Source organism: Oncorhynchus gorbuscha, linkage group LG05 (assembly GCF_021184085.1).
Source record: "Oncorhynchus gorbuscha isolate QuinsamMale2020 ecotype Even-year linkage group LG05, OgorEven_v1.0, whole genome shotgun sequence".
Taxonomy (NCBI): Eukaryota; Metazoa; Chordata; class Actinopteri; order Salmoniformes; family Salmonidae; genus Oncorhynchus; species Oncorhynchus gorbuscha.
This window is the reverse complement of record NC_060177.1, coordinates 30,814,181-30,829,711: the sequence shown is the minus strand read 5'-3', so window position 1 is coordinate 30,829,711 and position 15,531 is coordinate 30,814,181. Positions and strand designations below refer to the sequence as shown.

General features: G+C 44.5%; 2 protein-coding genes across 3 annotated transcripts; both read right to left on the bottom strand.

The window, feature by feature from the left end:
- Positions 1-798: 798 nt before the first annotated feature.
- On the bottom strand, positions 799-4,063 carry slc7a6os (solute carrier family 7 member 6 opposite strand). The gene is made up of 5 exons (XM_046348498.1): positions 3,795-4,063; positions 2,784-3,092; positions 2,363-2,569; positions 1,425-1,557; positions 799-1,285 (listed from the first exon to the last, which is right to left on the bottom strand). Exons 1-5 carry the CDS (start codon positions 3,984-3,986, stop codon positions 1,176-1,178), a joined length of 951 nt encoding a protein of 316 aa, XP_046204454.1. The 5' UTR covers positions 3,987-4,063; the 3' UTR covers positions 799-1,175.
- A 1,306-nt stretch (positions 4,064-5,369) lies between these two features.
- Positions 5,370-10,597, bottom strand: LOC124035080 (adhesion G-protein coupled receptor G1-like). 2 transcript variants are annotated; one of them, XM_046348496.1, is made up of 12 exons: positions 10,448-10,597; positions 9,889-9,952; positions 9,413-9,503; positions 9,094-9,228; positions 8,696-8,824; positions 8,472-8,526; positions 8,251-8,342; positions 7,572-7,690; positions 7,040-7,320; positions 6,835-6,934; positions 6,450-6,730; positions 5,370-6,339 (listed from the first exon to the last, which is right to left on the bottom strand). In XM_046348496.1, the coding sequence occupies exons 1-12, from the start codon at positions 10,506-10,508 to the stop codon at positions 6,230-6,232; spliced, it is 1,518 nt and encodes a 505-aa protein (XP_046204452.1). In that variant the 5' UTR covers positions 10,509-10,597; the 3' UTR covers positions 5,370-6,229. The 2 variants fall into 2 exon arrangements, with proteins under 2 accessions (XP_046204452.1, XP_046204453.1); XM_046348497.1 differs by lacking the exon at positions 10,448-10,597 and having other exon boundaries at positions 9,812-9,928.
- Between the last annotated feature and the right edge of the window lie 4,934 nt (positions 10,598-15,531).

The window sequence follows — 15,531 nt, the reverse complement described above, 5'->3', positions numbered from 1 at the left end:
GGGCCAAAGAGGGTGCAACTCAAAATCAGGAAGTCATTCTTAATGTTTTGTACACTGCATATGCCAAAGGGACATGCAAACAGACTGATTTTTATAAATATTAAAATGTATTTCTTAAGTGATGCTAAGGTCTGTGTTTTCGTGGAGCTTTTGAGTTATTTTTGGAAAAGGGGAACAAATGACTTCATCTGCTGCCATGTGGTTCACCACAGCTCTACTACTGTCCTTTAGTTCAGTGTTTTTTCCAGCCCTCTGGAAAACTTCAGTTATCACGTGCTCATTTTTCTGTGAACTGCTGATTGACCTCAATAAGATTAATGTAGTATTCAATTATGTAAACCATCTATTCACAGTATTTGTCCATACGCACACATTTTCTGTAATGGGGCTGGGCCTCTGTCAAATTATACAATATTCATTAACCTGAAAAACCAATTCCACCCAGACATTCTTCTCTGTATTGCTTTGGAAAATGTGCAACAGCCCCAACTAAATGCCATGCAATCTCAGCAATGGCAAATGTCAACATGGTCTTTGGAGGGTTACTCATGAGGTCATGTCAGCTTTACCAACAGTTTGGGATCACTTGATGGGCTTATTGGGGCAGCAACAGTGAATTAAACACATGAAAAGGATCTCTTGGGCCAATACTCAATGAAGCCACTGAAGTTCAGTATATTTTTTTCCTGGGGAATGACAGCTGGCAAACATGACTGAGCCAACTAACTTCACAAAATGCCCCATGGGAGATTTGATGGTTATCTAATTTGTGTAGTTTTAGCAATAAAACTTCTTAACCAGTTTGCAGTATATTTTAATTCATTACAGCAATAAAAGCACATTTATTTTGAAAGCTTTATTTTATACACATCTACATATTTACAAAAGGGATTCAGAGTTAATCTTTCAAACGTCACTCACACATCAACAGTACAATCTCCATGTGACAGGGAATGTAGACCCAAACATTAACACACAATGATTCACTACCATACGCTAACATGTACATACTAACATGCACAAAAGGCAAACACGCAGTCCAAACCATCTCACCAACATACAAATTTAACAAGAAGCACACAAAGTATACCACGGTTGTGCGACACATCTCACACCAACACTTGCACAGTAAAAAAGGACACTCAAACACATCCACCAATACTCGAAGTTGGAGATCAGTCAGAGTCATCCTTGTCTCCATCGTCATCATCCAATTCTTGCATCACCTCGCTCTGGTACTGGTCCCAGGATCTACGACTGTACGAGTGCTCCTCTTCCCAGTACCCTTCAGCATGAGAACGGCAAAATGAGGTTCCGGAGAGAAACTAGTAACACAACTATCCTGAATACGAGAGCTTTGATAATCATTGCATTAAGCTTTTGTGAAGTTTGTACAATGAAAAAAAGAAAAAGTACTAGCCTACCTCCATAGCGCTCCTCTCTGTCGCTGCCATCCTCACCGTCTTCCTCTGGGTAGTCATTCCTCCAGTTCCCCTCTTCATTCTCATCATCCTCGTCCTCATACACTTCTTCCTCATTCACCACCAAGTCAGGCACCTGGAAAACCAAGACATCAAGGTTATCCCTCCTGCACCATTTTATGTCATTCAGATACTAACCTCATCCCAGGCTCAATTGCTACCACATATAGAGCCTGGAAACACAGTGCAACAAAGTGGGCCTTGTATTTGAAAATTGCATGGGTTAAAAATCCAGGCGAGAGAGAGCCTGCTACATCTATTAGAATTTGTAAAATGTTATAACCACAACCATAGTTTTGGGAAGCCCAATTGAGTCTGAGTTTGGGCACAGTTTGAAAACTTTCCCATTTCCCTTCCTTGTTTAGGCTAAAATCACTTACTGCTTGCGCTTTGAAATCCCTCAGAACCTCCCCTCTACATTGGGGTTCTGCTAGATGGTGACAGATCAGCTAAAAACTCTGATGAAGGCCGCGAGGCCGATACGCTTATTAAATATCAGTGATACTACCAAGAGCGGTGTGCGGTTTCCTTCATCTTGTTCAACTGTTGCCACACACCTACAAAGACATTGCTCAGATGTGCGAGTGCCTTTTGAATTTTGACAGATCAGCTAATGAAATCCAGCTGGACTTATTCCCAATCCTGCCATAGGCTCCATTCAAGTCCCTTTCTGAGGCACTGTGAAACCAGACAGTTTGAAAGAGAAAGAGTCGGCTGGAAGACGAGATTAGTCAGATACCACAGCGGTTCACCAAACCAATTAGGAGGGTACAATTGAGATTGGTCTATGTGTTTTAGGCTAAGTTATCTGCTTGGCTGTGAATGGTCATACTTGTATCATGAATGTGCATTGCATTTGAGTATTGTGTTCTGATCCTTACCAACTCTCCCTCGTCTGAGTAGGGCCTGACGGACAGGATGTCCTGGATCCAGCCTGCTGTGACTGTTTCCTGGTAGTAAAGGTCATACACGTAGTCATCCTCCCGTTCACGATGTTCAACACCCACACCCTCTCCAGACACACTCAGCTTCTCACGGATCATCTTCATCGAGTTACACAGGATAGTCTCTGGGTCAGGGGTCAGCAACTGGGAAACACAGAGTGCAGTCACACAATAAGCATCATATTCAAGCCATCCACATATTAGGTCCTGTATGTCAGTGGCAGGTAGGCTACTATCTGGATCAACTGAATTAATCATATGGTAACTGTTGGCACTGATACATTTACATAGGATATCCTGGTTTGAAGAACATTTCCCCCGCTCTAGCTAAACATTAGGGAGCCCAGCTCACACTTACCTTGCTAGAAGCTTTGTCCTGGTCCCCATCTTCCTGGATAATGTCAAACACCTGAACTTCACCCAGGCTCCAGGCATTTTTGCCTGGCTCCTCCTCTGTGGGCTCTGGCTGCATTGAGGGGGGCTGTTCCGCAGGCAGCCCTGCTCGATGGCTGGAGAGGATCCTGTATCGCTCATCCCGCCTGGTGCTCCACTTAGCGCTCCTTAGATCTCCCGCAATCCTCTGGGAGCTGCCTGCAGAGGGGCGCAGGGCATGGGCCATGCGGGGGCGGGTCAGTGCTTCACGAACATGTGTCTGGACCGGGGCATCCTGAGAATAGTGACAAAGTTGGGAAACAGTTATCCTAACAAAGAGGGTTGAGAGACTAATAAGACTGGCAGTGCATTACATTAAAGATTCACTAAATTAACTTAGCTAACAGAACTGTTTGAGTGCTAAGAACACATTAAGATTGAAAATAAAACAATGTAGAAGAAGTAGGTCATCGAAACTAGCTACCTAGCTATGACTGTCTGACTTTCAGGACCATGACCACACAAGTCATCTGCGAACAAAAGTTATTTTCTACCCAAACAACAGGTGTTGCGAAGGATTATTTCCTCATAGTTAGATAGCTATACAAATTAATATTGTCCCATGCTCTTGAAATGGAATGAATACAAAAAGCCAGGTACACCAGATAATGGTGCTGTGAAGTTAACGTTATCTAGAACTTAGGCTGGCTGGCTAGCTAGCTTGTTAACGATAGCTATCTGTGTTGTTAGCCAGCTAACGTTGGCTAGCTTGCTAATCAACACAAAGCGAGCTAGCCAGTTTGCTAAGTAAGGATGACTTGAGCTGGAGAGAAAATCTCATTTAGATAGCTAACTAGTAATAAACATAACGTTCGTTAACCAGCTGATAAGATAACCATAGTTAAGTTAGCTAAACAGCAGACTCGAGTGTCTTGCGCAGCACCAGCCGACTGTGTCCAGCGCCCACGAGACACCGTGGTTTGACAGCGGCCCATACCTGTGATGCTACGGTCGCCACGAGTTTGAAGACCGAATTCTCAACCTCTGTATCATCGGGCTCAGGCACAGATTCCCCAGCGGTCTGGGATGTGGTCTCTGGTCGAATACGTTTACAGGCAAGCAGCAAAGCATCGGCAGGGTCAGTTCCTCTCTTTCTTTTCACCCGGAGAATAGTGGTGCTTGGATCCATGGCTACTACTCCAGCTGTCGCTACCGTAACTAGCTAGCTATAGTCGCACTTGTGAAAGGGGAGGCAGGGTTCTTCTTATTCTTCCACTATTGTATCTTCTTCTATGAGGTTGAACGGCGGTTGGCATCCAATACATGTTGCATTACCGCCACCTACTAGACTGGAGTATAATTTTTCTATCTTTACTTTTACTCAAGTATGACATTTGGGTGACTTACTTTTTTCACCACTGATTCAATCTGTTTGTCAGCTCCAGGTAGGCTACACAAGTGGCACAAATTGATTTGCAATGACTCCAGCAACATATTTATTATATAACATGGTATGCTACAGTAGGCTATAAGTCTTTGCTAGGTAAAGCCTCGCCCTATCTCAGCTCACTGGTCACCATAGCAGCACCCACCTGTAGCAAGCACTCCAGCAGGTATATTTCACTGGTCACCCCCAATGCCAATTCCTCCTTCGGCTGCCTTTTCTTCCAGTTCTCTGCTGTCAATGACTGGAACGAACTGCAAAAATCACTGAAGCTGGAGACTCATATTTCCCTCACTAGCATTAAGCACCAGCTGTCAGAGCAGCGCACAGATCACTGCACCTGTACATAGCCCATCTGTAAATAGCCCATCCAACTACCTCATCCCCATACTGTTATTTATTTGATTTATTTTGCTCCTTTGCACCCCAGTATCTCTACTTGCACACTCATCTTCTGCACATATATCACTCCAGTGTTTAATTTCTATATTGTAATTATTTTGCCACTAGGGCCTATTTATTGCCTTACCTCCCTCATCCTACCTCATTTGCACACACTGTATATAGACTTGTTCTTGTATTATTCACTGTATGTTTGTTTATTCCATGTGTAACTCTGTGTTGTTGTTTGTGTCGCACTGCTTTGCTTTATCTTGGCCAGGTCGCAGTTGTAAATGAGAACTTGTTCTCAACTAGCCTACCTGGTTAAATAAAGGTGTTCTCAACTAGCCTACCTGGTTAAATAAAGGTGAAATAAAATAATAATAATAATAAAAGAAGCACCTCTCTGGACAGAAGAAATACAGAAATGTCACTCCCACTGGACTAGAATCATCCTTTGCATGACCATCGGGGCGAGGCCCGGGCTCGGAGGTCTTCAACACACCTGCCACCACACACATTCTCACTCGTGTCAGGTTCAATTTCTGAGCCATCAGAGACAGCAGAATATGGTTTATACTTGGCGCCATTCTTCCTCAACACACATCTTTCCACTATACTCACCTCTTCTCCTTCTTCCTTGCTGTCCATAACCACATCTCTCCGTTCCCCATGCTCTTGCTACAATAAATTACATTACATTAAAGTTCAAAGTGACATTCTATGTACCATTAAACCGTTGGGGAAAAGGCTGAATCATAGGTTAGATATTGTTGGTAAATTATTTTAATGAAACAATAAGAAAACATTCAATTATATATTCAATTATCTGATTAACACCACAACACCATTTTATCCAGTAGATAGGCTGTGTGCTAATGGCTATTTGCTCCATGTGTCACACTTTATGTGTCATATCATAAATGTCATGTTTACACCAGGGGTGAAAGTAAAGTGGTACGGTCTGGCGTCCACAAAATAAATGTTGGGGGTACGCTGTACCGGTAAAATATGAGCCTATCACAATCATTTAAATCAAAATGTTTTTAAAAACTGTGGCCTATTATACTATGTTTTATCATTACCGCATGTCAGAGTCAGGAGCATTTTGCAAATGGACATGAAAACAGGTGGCAGGCGTATGCTCCAAAATGTCATGTGTTTCGACGAAAAGAAACACTGAAATTATGCCAAGGCAGAGATGAGTGGCCGACACCGAGATACACGCAGACAGCAGTGGATGCATACATTCTGGCCTAATGCCAAATGCCAAATGCCAAATGTCATGACACTTTTTGGTGTTTTGTGTAACAGCTGTCTCTTTCCATTCATCACTGTTTGGAGGCTGGAAATATATTGCGAGTGAGTGAACGTGCGCGAGTAGCCTAGTAAAGGAGCCCTTGTTTAACAATCAGATGAAAACATCATGACTGGTTGTGTTTATGCCATAATAAAAGGTCATACATTTTATTTCTCGGTATAAGAGGTCTGTACCGGGAAGAAATTAATTAGATTTTCACATCTGGTTTAAACTCATTGTATGCATTGGTAAAATGGGACTTGGTCTGCAAACACTACTAAAGGTATGCTGGAATGTGTTGCAGGTATCAGTTGAGGTTTGTCTCCATCATCTTTTGACTGGAAGAGTCTTTCACAGAGGAGCGCTCTGGGCGGCCCTTATGTAAAAGGGCAAGAAACCACAGGAACAAGAAGACACCTGTAGGAGGGATTGAAAAGTCACAAATCACTCAGCGATCACACAGATTTAAAGCAGTCAATCATACGTATATCTTTCCTTAGAGAGGTTGTGTGTGATAGGATACTGACCCTGGAAGCAGTTGAATATACTGAAGAGGTACAGTCCAGGGAGAGAAAGGGGGCCGTAGGTGCAGAACGCCAGCCCCCATGGTACTCCTAGCACACAGCTGAGCCCCAGGAGCGTGGCCCAGTCCTTCCACATTCTACCCTTCCCTCTCTGCCCCCAAAGCTTCACCACCACCACACCTAGCATGGCTGTGTTGAAGAGGAAGACCAGGCCCAGGTATCCACTCACTGTGACGTAGCTGACTACCACTCCAGGGCTGTCTGTTGCACTGCTTATCCAACATCTGCAGTTAGACAAGAGTCCATTTGAACCTTTGTTTGTTTTCATGGCTATGTATTTATTTAAATATTCACTTTCTGTCACAAAATACTGTGAATTGAACCTCACATGTCTGTTGATGAGCCATTATTGGCCCCCTTCATGTAGAAGCTATGTCTTCCATAGACTCCTGAGAAACCACAGGCCACCACAGTCACAGTGGGTATGCCTGGAATCAAAGACTGCTTTTAGACTATACATTGTATGGTGCAGAATATCACTCAACTGTCAAAGAAAATAAAAAAAGACTCATGAGTGGAACTTGTGATCTCACCCCATCCAAACAGGCTCAGTTTGAGCAGGTATTTCCTGACATAGACGTTGAAGACGCGGACTAACAGCATGTAGAGATGGAATCCTTCAATGGCCAACCAGGTGAAGGTAGACAGGAGAGCCCAGTGCAGCATCAACCCAAAGGCCAGACAGACACGTCCCTCAGCCCAATCAGCCTCATGCCACACCCACCACTCGCTCAAGAGGTAGGAGATGTGCAGAAACAGGAGCGCTCCTGTCAGATGCACATGAATACCTATTGACTGTTCAGAACTCCTCTTCCTATGGGGACAGAAAACAAGAGGCTCAGGCCCACAGAGATGTTTATATAATGTATACCATTTATGCTCTATTTCTTTGATCAGTCTGTGGACATATTAAAAGGGCTAAAGTGAGTTCTCTTGCTTACCTCTACTTTGAATTTTATTGCTTGATATTTTTGACACATACGTTTATGAATATCTACTATAGTGTAGCTGCATGGTGGATGGTTTAACTACTCTGTTTATTTTTAAGGAAGAGAGAATGCTTACCTAAGACATGTGTACATGACAAGGCTTACTGTTGCGAAAACCACAGAGAATGATGAACCAATGTAGGAGATGTAGCCTAGGTTGGCGGCATTCACAGGGTCTACCGACAACTTTGAGTTCTGTCAGTGGGAAAATAGCACAAGGAATCAAGAGTATGTTACCGGCTAGGACTGACCATACAAAAATTATGTCATTATTAAAGTGATAGTACACCCAAATTAACGTTTTGGCGTTGGTGGTACAAATCCAATGCAAGTCAATGGTACCTATTATCATTTTTCACACTTCATGTCCAAATTATCCTAAAGTATCTACTATTGATTGCACAGCACAATTAACTTACTTATAGATGATTTGGACATGAAGTGCAAAATATGATAATATCTGTATCATTGTCTTGCATTGGATTTATGCCAAAAATGCTAAAACATTAGCATTTGGGAAACATGGCCAGGTTAACCAATCAAAGCATGGACTGCAGTCATACCTTGTCGAAAGACTGCTTATAGAGTAAGGAAATCATTGTGACATTTTGTAATTTGGGTGAAGTATCCCTTTAAAGTGAGTGTTTGAAGACGTCTATATCAGTCTTTGCATGTCTTACACAGCTATGCTTTGTATAGAGTCATTCAAATAATTAAAGTAATCATCTATTTAAACAACTGTAGCACGTATTTACCACAAGCACAGCAAAGAAGCTGAGATGGTTGCAGCTGCACACAAACTCTCCGTGAATGAGGGTGGTGTTACAACCCTCTGAGCTCCAATCCCCTGCAGACAGAAAAGCCACAAATGTCACAACCACACACACACACACACACACACACACACAGGGAAAATAACATGGTAGTCCACAGCAGTGTTTCAACCACTAAAAGATGAGTCAAGCCATAACCCGACCTTCGCCATTATTATTTTCTGAGTCCTTCCAGAAAACACAAGTCCCTCTCTCCGTCTGAAACAAAGGCAATGTAAAACACACAGTGTGTAAAATGTATGGTTACTTCATTGAAGTATAGACTAGATTAATATTTGTTTTAGAGATGCACAGTTACAGTCTTATTCGTCCAATTAGTGTCTAAAGTTCAAGTAGCCTCCATTCCACAGTTTGTCCAGTCACCCACCACATTTGTGTTTCTGAAGGCGATTCTGACAGGCTGGTCAAGGTCACTCACGCCGTGGTCCCCCACCCTCACAGCCAGCACAGACTGCCTTAGGACCTCCCCTGATCTATAGCCTCGAACTAGACCGAGCTGTTGGCGACATTGGAGGAAAGTGCAACAGAAAGCAGTAACAGAGGAGCAAATGTCATTCAGAGGTCAAATGTGCCTTTTACTTTCATAAAATTCTTCCTCAGGGGAAACATCTGTATTTAACAAATTCACGATACTAAATCATATATTAATTATTTTACTGTAGTGATAAATTGCATACCTGATATGGTAGCAGTGATACGATTTTGTCCGTTACCATTGGTTGGTTTCAGCTAAAACTAAGAATGGCCTATACGTCAGTTACCAACCTTGAATAGAGAGCTGTTGAGTACAGCCATAGTAATGTGCACATAGTCAGTGGTATGAGAGTCACTCCTCTTGCTTCTCTGGAGGGCATGTGCAGGGAAGTGCACTCTGTGTCCAGAATCCGTGCCCGCTTCTGCCTATGGTGGAATTATTAACGTACATTTACATTTCGAGCGCAACACATCCATCGGAAATAGCAAAAATTGCAATATGCAACAGTAAAGAGATAAGGCTGTACCTGAAGTCTTTGTTGCTGCACCCCAGTATATATGACTGAACCAGAAGGTTGTGAGATCAACAGCAATTCATTCATGATCTCACCTGATTGGATGCGTTGACAGACCATCTGTAGAAGTTTGGGATGTGCAGTCTGCCCTTTTGAATGCATCTTGTAATTCTATCCTCATAACACCTACCAAAAACACAAATCATCTTACACGATTTGACCCCTTTCTTATATTCAACTTAATCAATCTAATACATGGCTATCAAATCCCGTGTGGCTCAGTTGGTAGAGCATGGTGCTTGTAACGCCAGGGTTGTGGGTTTGTTTCCCACAGGGGACCACCAGTATGTAAAAGTACAAATCTGTATGCCTTCACTAGTGTAAGTTGCTCTGGATCAGAGCTCTAAATAACAAAAATGTTACCCTACTGGACATTCCCATATGGACTAGCTAGATGTTTAACTGTGTAGCTAAAATGATAAACAGGTACTGACTTTCCTTGTAATATCCATGGCACGTTAAAATCCCCTTACAATGGGGGATGATAGGTGCAGGGCTTTTATTGGAGTACCTGGTCCATGGCACTTCTTGGTGAAGGCAATCTTCAAGAGCATCTTTACAGTCTGGAAGATGGTCTGGAAACGTTATCGATAAGGTTAGCCATTATGGTGCATGTATCACTCTGAAAACGACTAAAATCCATACAAGGTACCAATGCTTCATTTCAAGACAACCACATCAAAACAACCAGATGAAAAACTACTGTAGGCACTCTAGAACTAAAGCCATTGCGGGTGACAAAAACCTAGTGGGGACCATTTCAATCAGGGGTGGAAACCCTGGTCCTCAAGAGCCGCAATGAGTGCAAGCTTTTTTTCAGCTCAGTTGAGACACACCTGGTTGAACTAATCATGTATATTTAACAGACCTTGATTAGGTATCTTATTTGATTATGACAGCTCTCCAGGCCAGGGTTGTCCACCCCAGACTTTAATATTTAACTGGTCAACTCATTTTCACTTATGCCCATGAATGTCCAAACATGTTTACATAACCTTGACCTATACTCATCCACACATGCTATCCATTTCAACACTTGATCAACACATAGAAACAAAACAGGAGCTTACCATTGGTACTCAGGGTTGCAGGGATGCATATAAATATGAGAATTAAATCATGGATCTTCATCACGCTCTCCCTTTTTCAGTCTGTGACCGCCGATGGGTTAATGGTCTGTCTTCTTTGTCGATTTTTGCCTGTGTGTTGATGTTTCCTGATTTCATATCATCCCCACAAATAGAGAGGGGGTTGGACATATTTATACATGCAGGAAGTTGATTTCTTATTCAAATTCGACATAGAGTATACTGTAGGCTGTGTCATTTCAAAACAGGATGAATACAAGTAGGCTATTGTAAACACAGCATGTGATGAATACAGCACTTTTATTAGTGGTTGATTCAATTTGTTAACATACAACATACAATTTAAGAAAAATCATCAAGAATAACACAATAAAGCTTAAAAGCATATTTCCTTTCTAGTCAAAAAAAAATGGGGGGGGGGTGTTTGAGGGGTTAATGTTAGGTAAATGAATATATTAAAATAATTTCAGTTAGAATCAGAAACAAATCCTAGATGGTGACATTTCTCTGATACGGATGTCATTGTTACAACATCTCTAAGACTCATTCTGCCATTCCCCAGAAAGTTACTAGAAAAGAGGATGTCTGTTTCCCAATCATAAGGAAATGGTCAAGTGTGAGTGTATTTGAGAACCTACTGCTCACAGTGAGACACTTTCTGCAGAAGTGATATTATTTCAAATGTAAAAAACATGACCAGATTGCAACACACTAATCATAGTTGGTTAGACTGTGGAAAAGCAAGAGATAGATTGTCAAACTAATAAGGACGAGGCTGTGTGAAAAGGTCTATCACATAAGAATGATTTGTCTCAACATGTATTATGTGGGATTTATCCTAACATTCAGAAAAACCTAAGTCACAGTTTACGTTTTCTTGCACTATGTCAACAAGATCGCAAAAACTCACTTTGATGGTCCATGGGCTTTCTTCTTGTTAAACATTACAGTAACTAATTTGAAACAGAATATTGACAGTATCATTTATTTTAAATGTGTGTGCCTTATTATCAGTACAGTTGAGATTTCATTCTGCTTTACCAGAGCAATCATAGAGAAACCTCATGGTATGCAGGAAACTAAATCCTTTGGTTTGTCACTGGCTAATTATGCAACAGTCAGTTCAGCAACTTGAGATCGCATATTAATGAAGGTTGATAATCATAAACAACATACACTTCAATGAAATCATTCTCTCAAAGCACTTTCCCAATAAATACATTGGAATGATAGAGAAGAAAATACATCAACACAACTTTATTTATTTTTAAAAATTGATTTAACTAGTCAAGTTAGTTAAGAATACATTGTTATTTACAATGACGGCCTAACAAAAGGCAAAAGGCCTCCTGCGCAGACGGGGGCCTGGGATTTTAAAAAGTGAATAAATATAAATATAGGACAAAACACACATCACGACAAGAGAGACAACACAACACTACATAAAGAGAGACCTAAGACAACAACATAGCAAGGCGGCAACACATGACAACACAGCATGGTAGCAACACAACATGGTAGCAGCACAAAACATGGTACAAATATTATTGGGCACAGACAACAGTACAAAGGGGAAGAAGGTAGAGACAACAATACATCACGCAAAGCAGCCACAACTGTCAGTAAGAGTGTCCATGATTGAGTCTTTGAATGAAGAGATTGAGATAAAACTGTCCAGTTTGAGTGTTTGTTGCAGCTCGATCCAGTCGCCAGCTGCAGTGAACTGAAAAGACCCAGGGATGTTTGTCCTTTGGGGACCTTTAAGACCTTTAACAGAATGTGACTGGCAGAACGGCTGTTGTATGTGGAGGATGAGGGCTGCAGTAGATATCTCAAATAGGGGGGAGTGAGGCCTAAGAGGGTTTTATAAATAAGCATCAACCAGTGGGTCTTGAGACAAGTTTACAGAGATGACCAGTTTACAGAGGAGTATAGAGTGCAGTGATGTGTCCTATAAGGAGCATTGGTGGCAAATCTGATGGCCAAATGGTAAAGAACATCTAGCCACTTGAGAGAGCACCCTCACCTGCTGATCTATAAATTATGTCTCTGTAATCTAGCATGGGTGTCACGAGTCCGACCGAGGGTGGTCACCCTTCCCGGGCGGGTGGTGCTCGGCGGTCGTCGTCACCGGCCTATTTGCTGCCACTGATTGTCTTTCCTCCCCCTCCTTGTATATTTATTGGTAGCACCTGTTTATGAATGATTAGTTTGTCTTTATTAGACAGCCGGCCCGTCTGGTTGTTGTGCGGGATTATTCAGTGTAACCTTCGGCTCTGTTGTAGAGGTGCCTGGTCGTGCATTTTTCCGTTGTACATTTTCATTCCCTGTGTTTGGGGCCGTTACTATTGTGAGCACCCTGTGGTGCGTTGGTGCTATTAAAGAAGCACAGCATTGCACTCTCTGTCTCCTGCGTTTGACTCCACACCCACGACACCCGGGGCATTACAGAATCCCGCAACACAAATTGAATGGAGTCAGCAGGAGCAGCAGCCAACCCTCTCCCATCGATGGAGGAACGGGTTCTCCACCACACCACCGTCCTCCATCGGATCGGATCCGCGATGGATCAAGTGATGGAGAGAATGGACCGATGGGAGAGGAGTGGTCTCCTCTCTCCACCTTCGGCACCCCCGGCTCCGGACTCCCCATCTTCCGACTCCAGCACCCTCCGTCTGACGCTACCGAGTGCTTATGATGGAGCGGCGGCGGGTTGCCAGGGGTTTTTGCTTCAGATGGAGCTATACCTGGCCACCGTCAGACCCACTCCTTCAGGAGCGGAGAGGGTGAGTGTCCTCATCTCCTGCCTCACGAGTCGTGCTCTGGAGTGGGCAAACGCAGTCTGGAATGGCCCAGACTCAGCGCGGGAGCACTACCCAGAGTTTTCCCGCCGCTTCCGTGCCGTGTTTGATCACCCTCTAGACGGCCGAGCGGTGGGAGAACGACTATTTCATCTCAGGCAGGAGAGGAGGAGCGCCCAGGATTACGCGCTGGAGTTCCGGACCTTGGCAGCAGGATCTGGGTGGAACGACAGGGCCCTTATGGACCACTACAGGTGTAGTCTCCAAGAGGAAGTCCGCTGGGAAATAGCGTGTCGGGACACCGCTCTGTCACTGGATCAGCTGATTGACATGTCCATTCGACTGGACAATCTGCTGGCTGCCCACGGGCGTTCAGAGAGGGTCCTGTGCGTTTCACCACCCAGCCCCTCCGGTCCCATTCCGATGGAGTTGGGAGGGGCTGTGCCGAAGGGTACCGGAGGAGGAGGCCTTCCCTGCACCAACTGTGGTCGGAGAGGACACACGTCTGATCGGTGCTGGGGGGTCCGTCTGGGAGTAGAGATGGCAGGCGGAACGCTTCTCGGTCACCCCAGGTGAGTCAGCATCAAACTCACCTAGAACCCCCTGTTGGTCACATGTTTGTCTTAACTTTTTTCCTTCACTTTTCTCCCTCTTCCCAGCATAGGGCGCTAGTCGATTCAGGCGCAGCTGGGAACTTTATGGATCGTGGACTCGCCCTTAAGTTAGGAGTTCCGCTGGTGCCGATAGATTCTCCTTTCCCTGTGCATGCCCTAGATAGCCGGCCATTAGGGTCAGGGATGGTCAGGGAGACCACGGTCCCACTGGACATGGTGACGCAGGGGAATCATAGGGAGCGCATCAGTCTTTTTATTATTGATTCGCCTGCGTTTCCAGTGGTGCTGGGGATTCCCTGGCTGGCCCGGCACAGTCCTAAAATTTTGTGGAGACAGGGGGTTCTCCAGGGGTGGTCAGAGGAGTGTTCTGGAAGGTGTTTGGGAGTTTCCATCGGTGTCACGTCGGTGGAGAGTCCAGACCAGGGTTCCACGGTGTGCATTCCCCCCGAGTATGCCGATTTGGCAATCGCTTTCAGTAAAGTGAAAGCGACTAAATTACCACCTTATCGACCGGGAAGGGATTGTGCTATAGATCTCCAGGTAGACACTGCACTTCCCAAGAGTCACGTGTACCCGCTGTCCCAGGAGGAGACGTTGGCAATGGAGACATATGTCACGCAGTCGCCGGGACAGGGGTACATTCGGCCCTCCATCTCACCCGTCTCCTCAAGTTTCTTTTTTGTGAGGAAACAGGAGGGTTGTTTGCGTCCGTGTATTGATTATAGAGGTCTAAATGCCATCACAGTGGGGTATAGTTACCCTCTACCTCTCATCGCTACGGTGGTGGAATCATTCCACGGAGCGCAGTTCTTCACAAAACTGGATCTCAGGAGCGCGTATAGTCTGGTGCGTATTCGGAAGGGAGACAAGTGGAAAACCGCATTTAGTACCACATCAGGCCACGAGTACCTCGTCATGCCGTATGGGTTAAAGAATGCTCCAGCCGTTTTTCAATCCTTTGTAGACGAGATTCTCAGGGACCTGTGCGGGCAGGGAGTGGTTGTTTATATTGATGACATTCTGATCTACTCGGCCACTCACACCGCGCATGTGTCTCTGGTGCGCAAGGTGCTTGGTAGACTGCTGGAGCATGACCTATACGTCAAGACTGAGAAATGCGTGTTCTCTAAATGATCCGTCTCTTTTCTGGGTTATCGCATTTCCACCTCGGGGGTAGTGATGGAGGGCGACCGCATTAGGGCCGTGCGTAATTGGCAGACTCCGACCACGGTAAAGGAGGTGCAGTGGTTTTTGGGTTTTGCCAACTACTACCGGAGGTTTATCTGTGATTTTGGCCAGATAGCGGCTCCCATTACCTCACTGCTGAAGGGGGGCCCGGTGTGGTTGCAGTGGTCAGCAGAGGCGAACGGAGCATTCAACAAGTTGAAGGCGCTGTTCACTGATGCACCCGTGTTGGCGCATCCGGACCCCTCTCTAGCATTCATAGTGGAGGTGAACGCGTCCGAGGCTGGGGTGGGTGGCATGCTATCACAGCGCTCGGGTACGCCACCAAAACTCCGCCCCTGCGCTTTCTTCTCAAGGAAGCTCAGCCCAGCGGAGCGTAACTATGATGTGGGGGACCGGGAGTTGCTAGCGGTGGTTAGAGCTCTGAAGGTGTGGAGACACTGGATTGAAGGGGCTAAGCACCCCT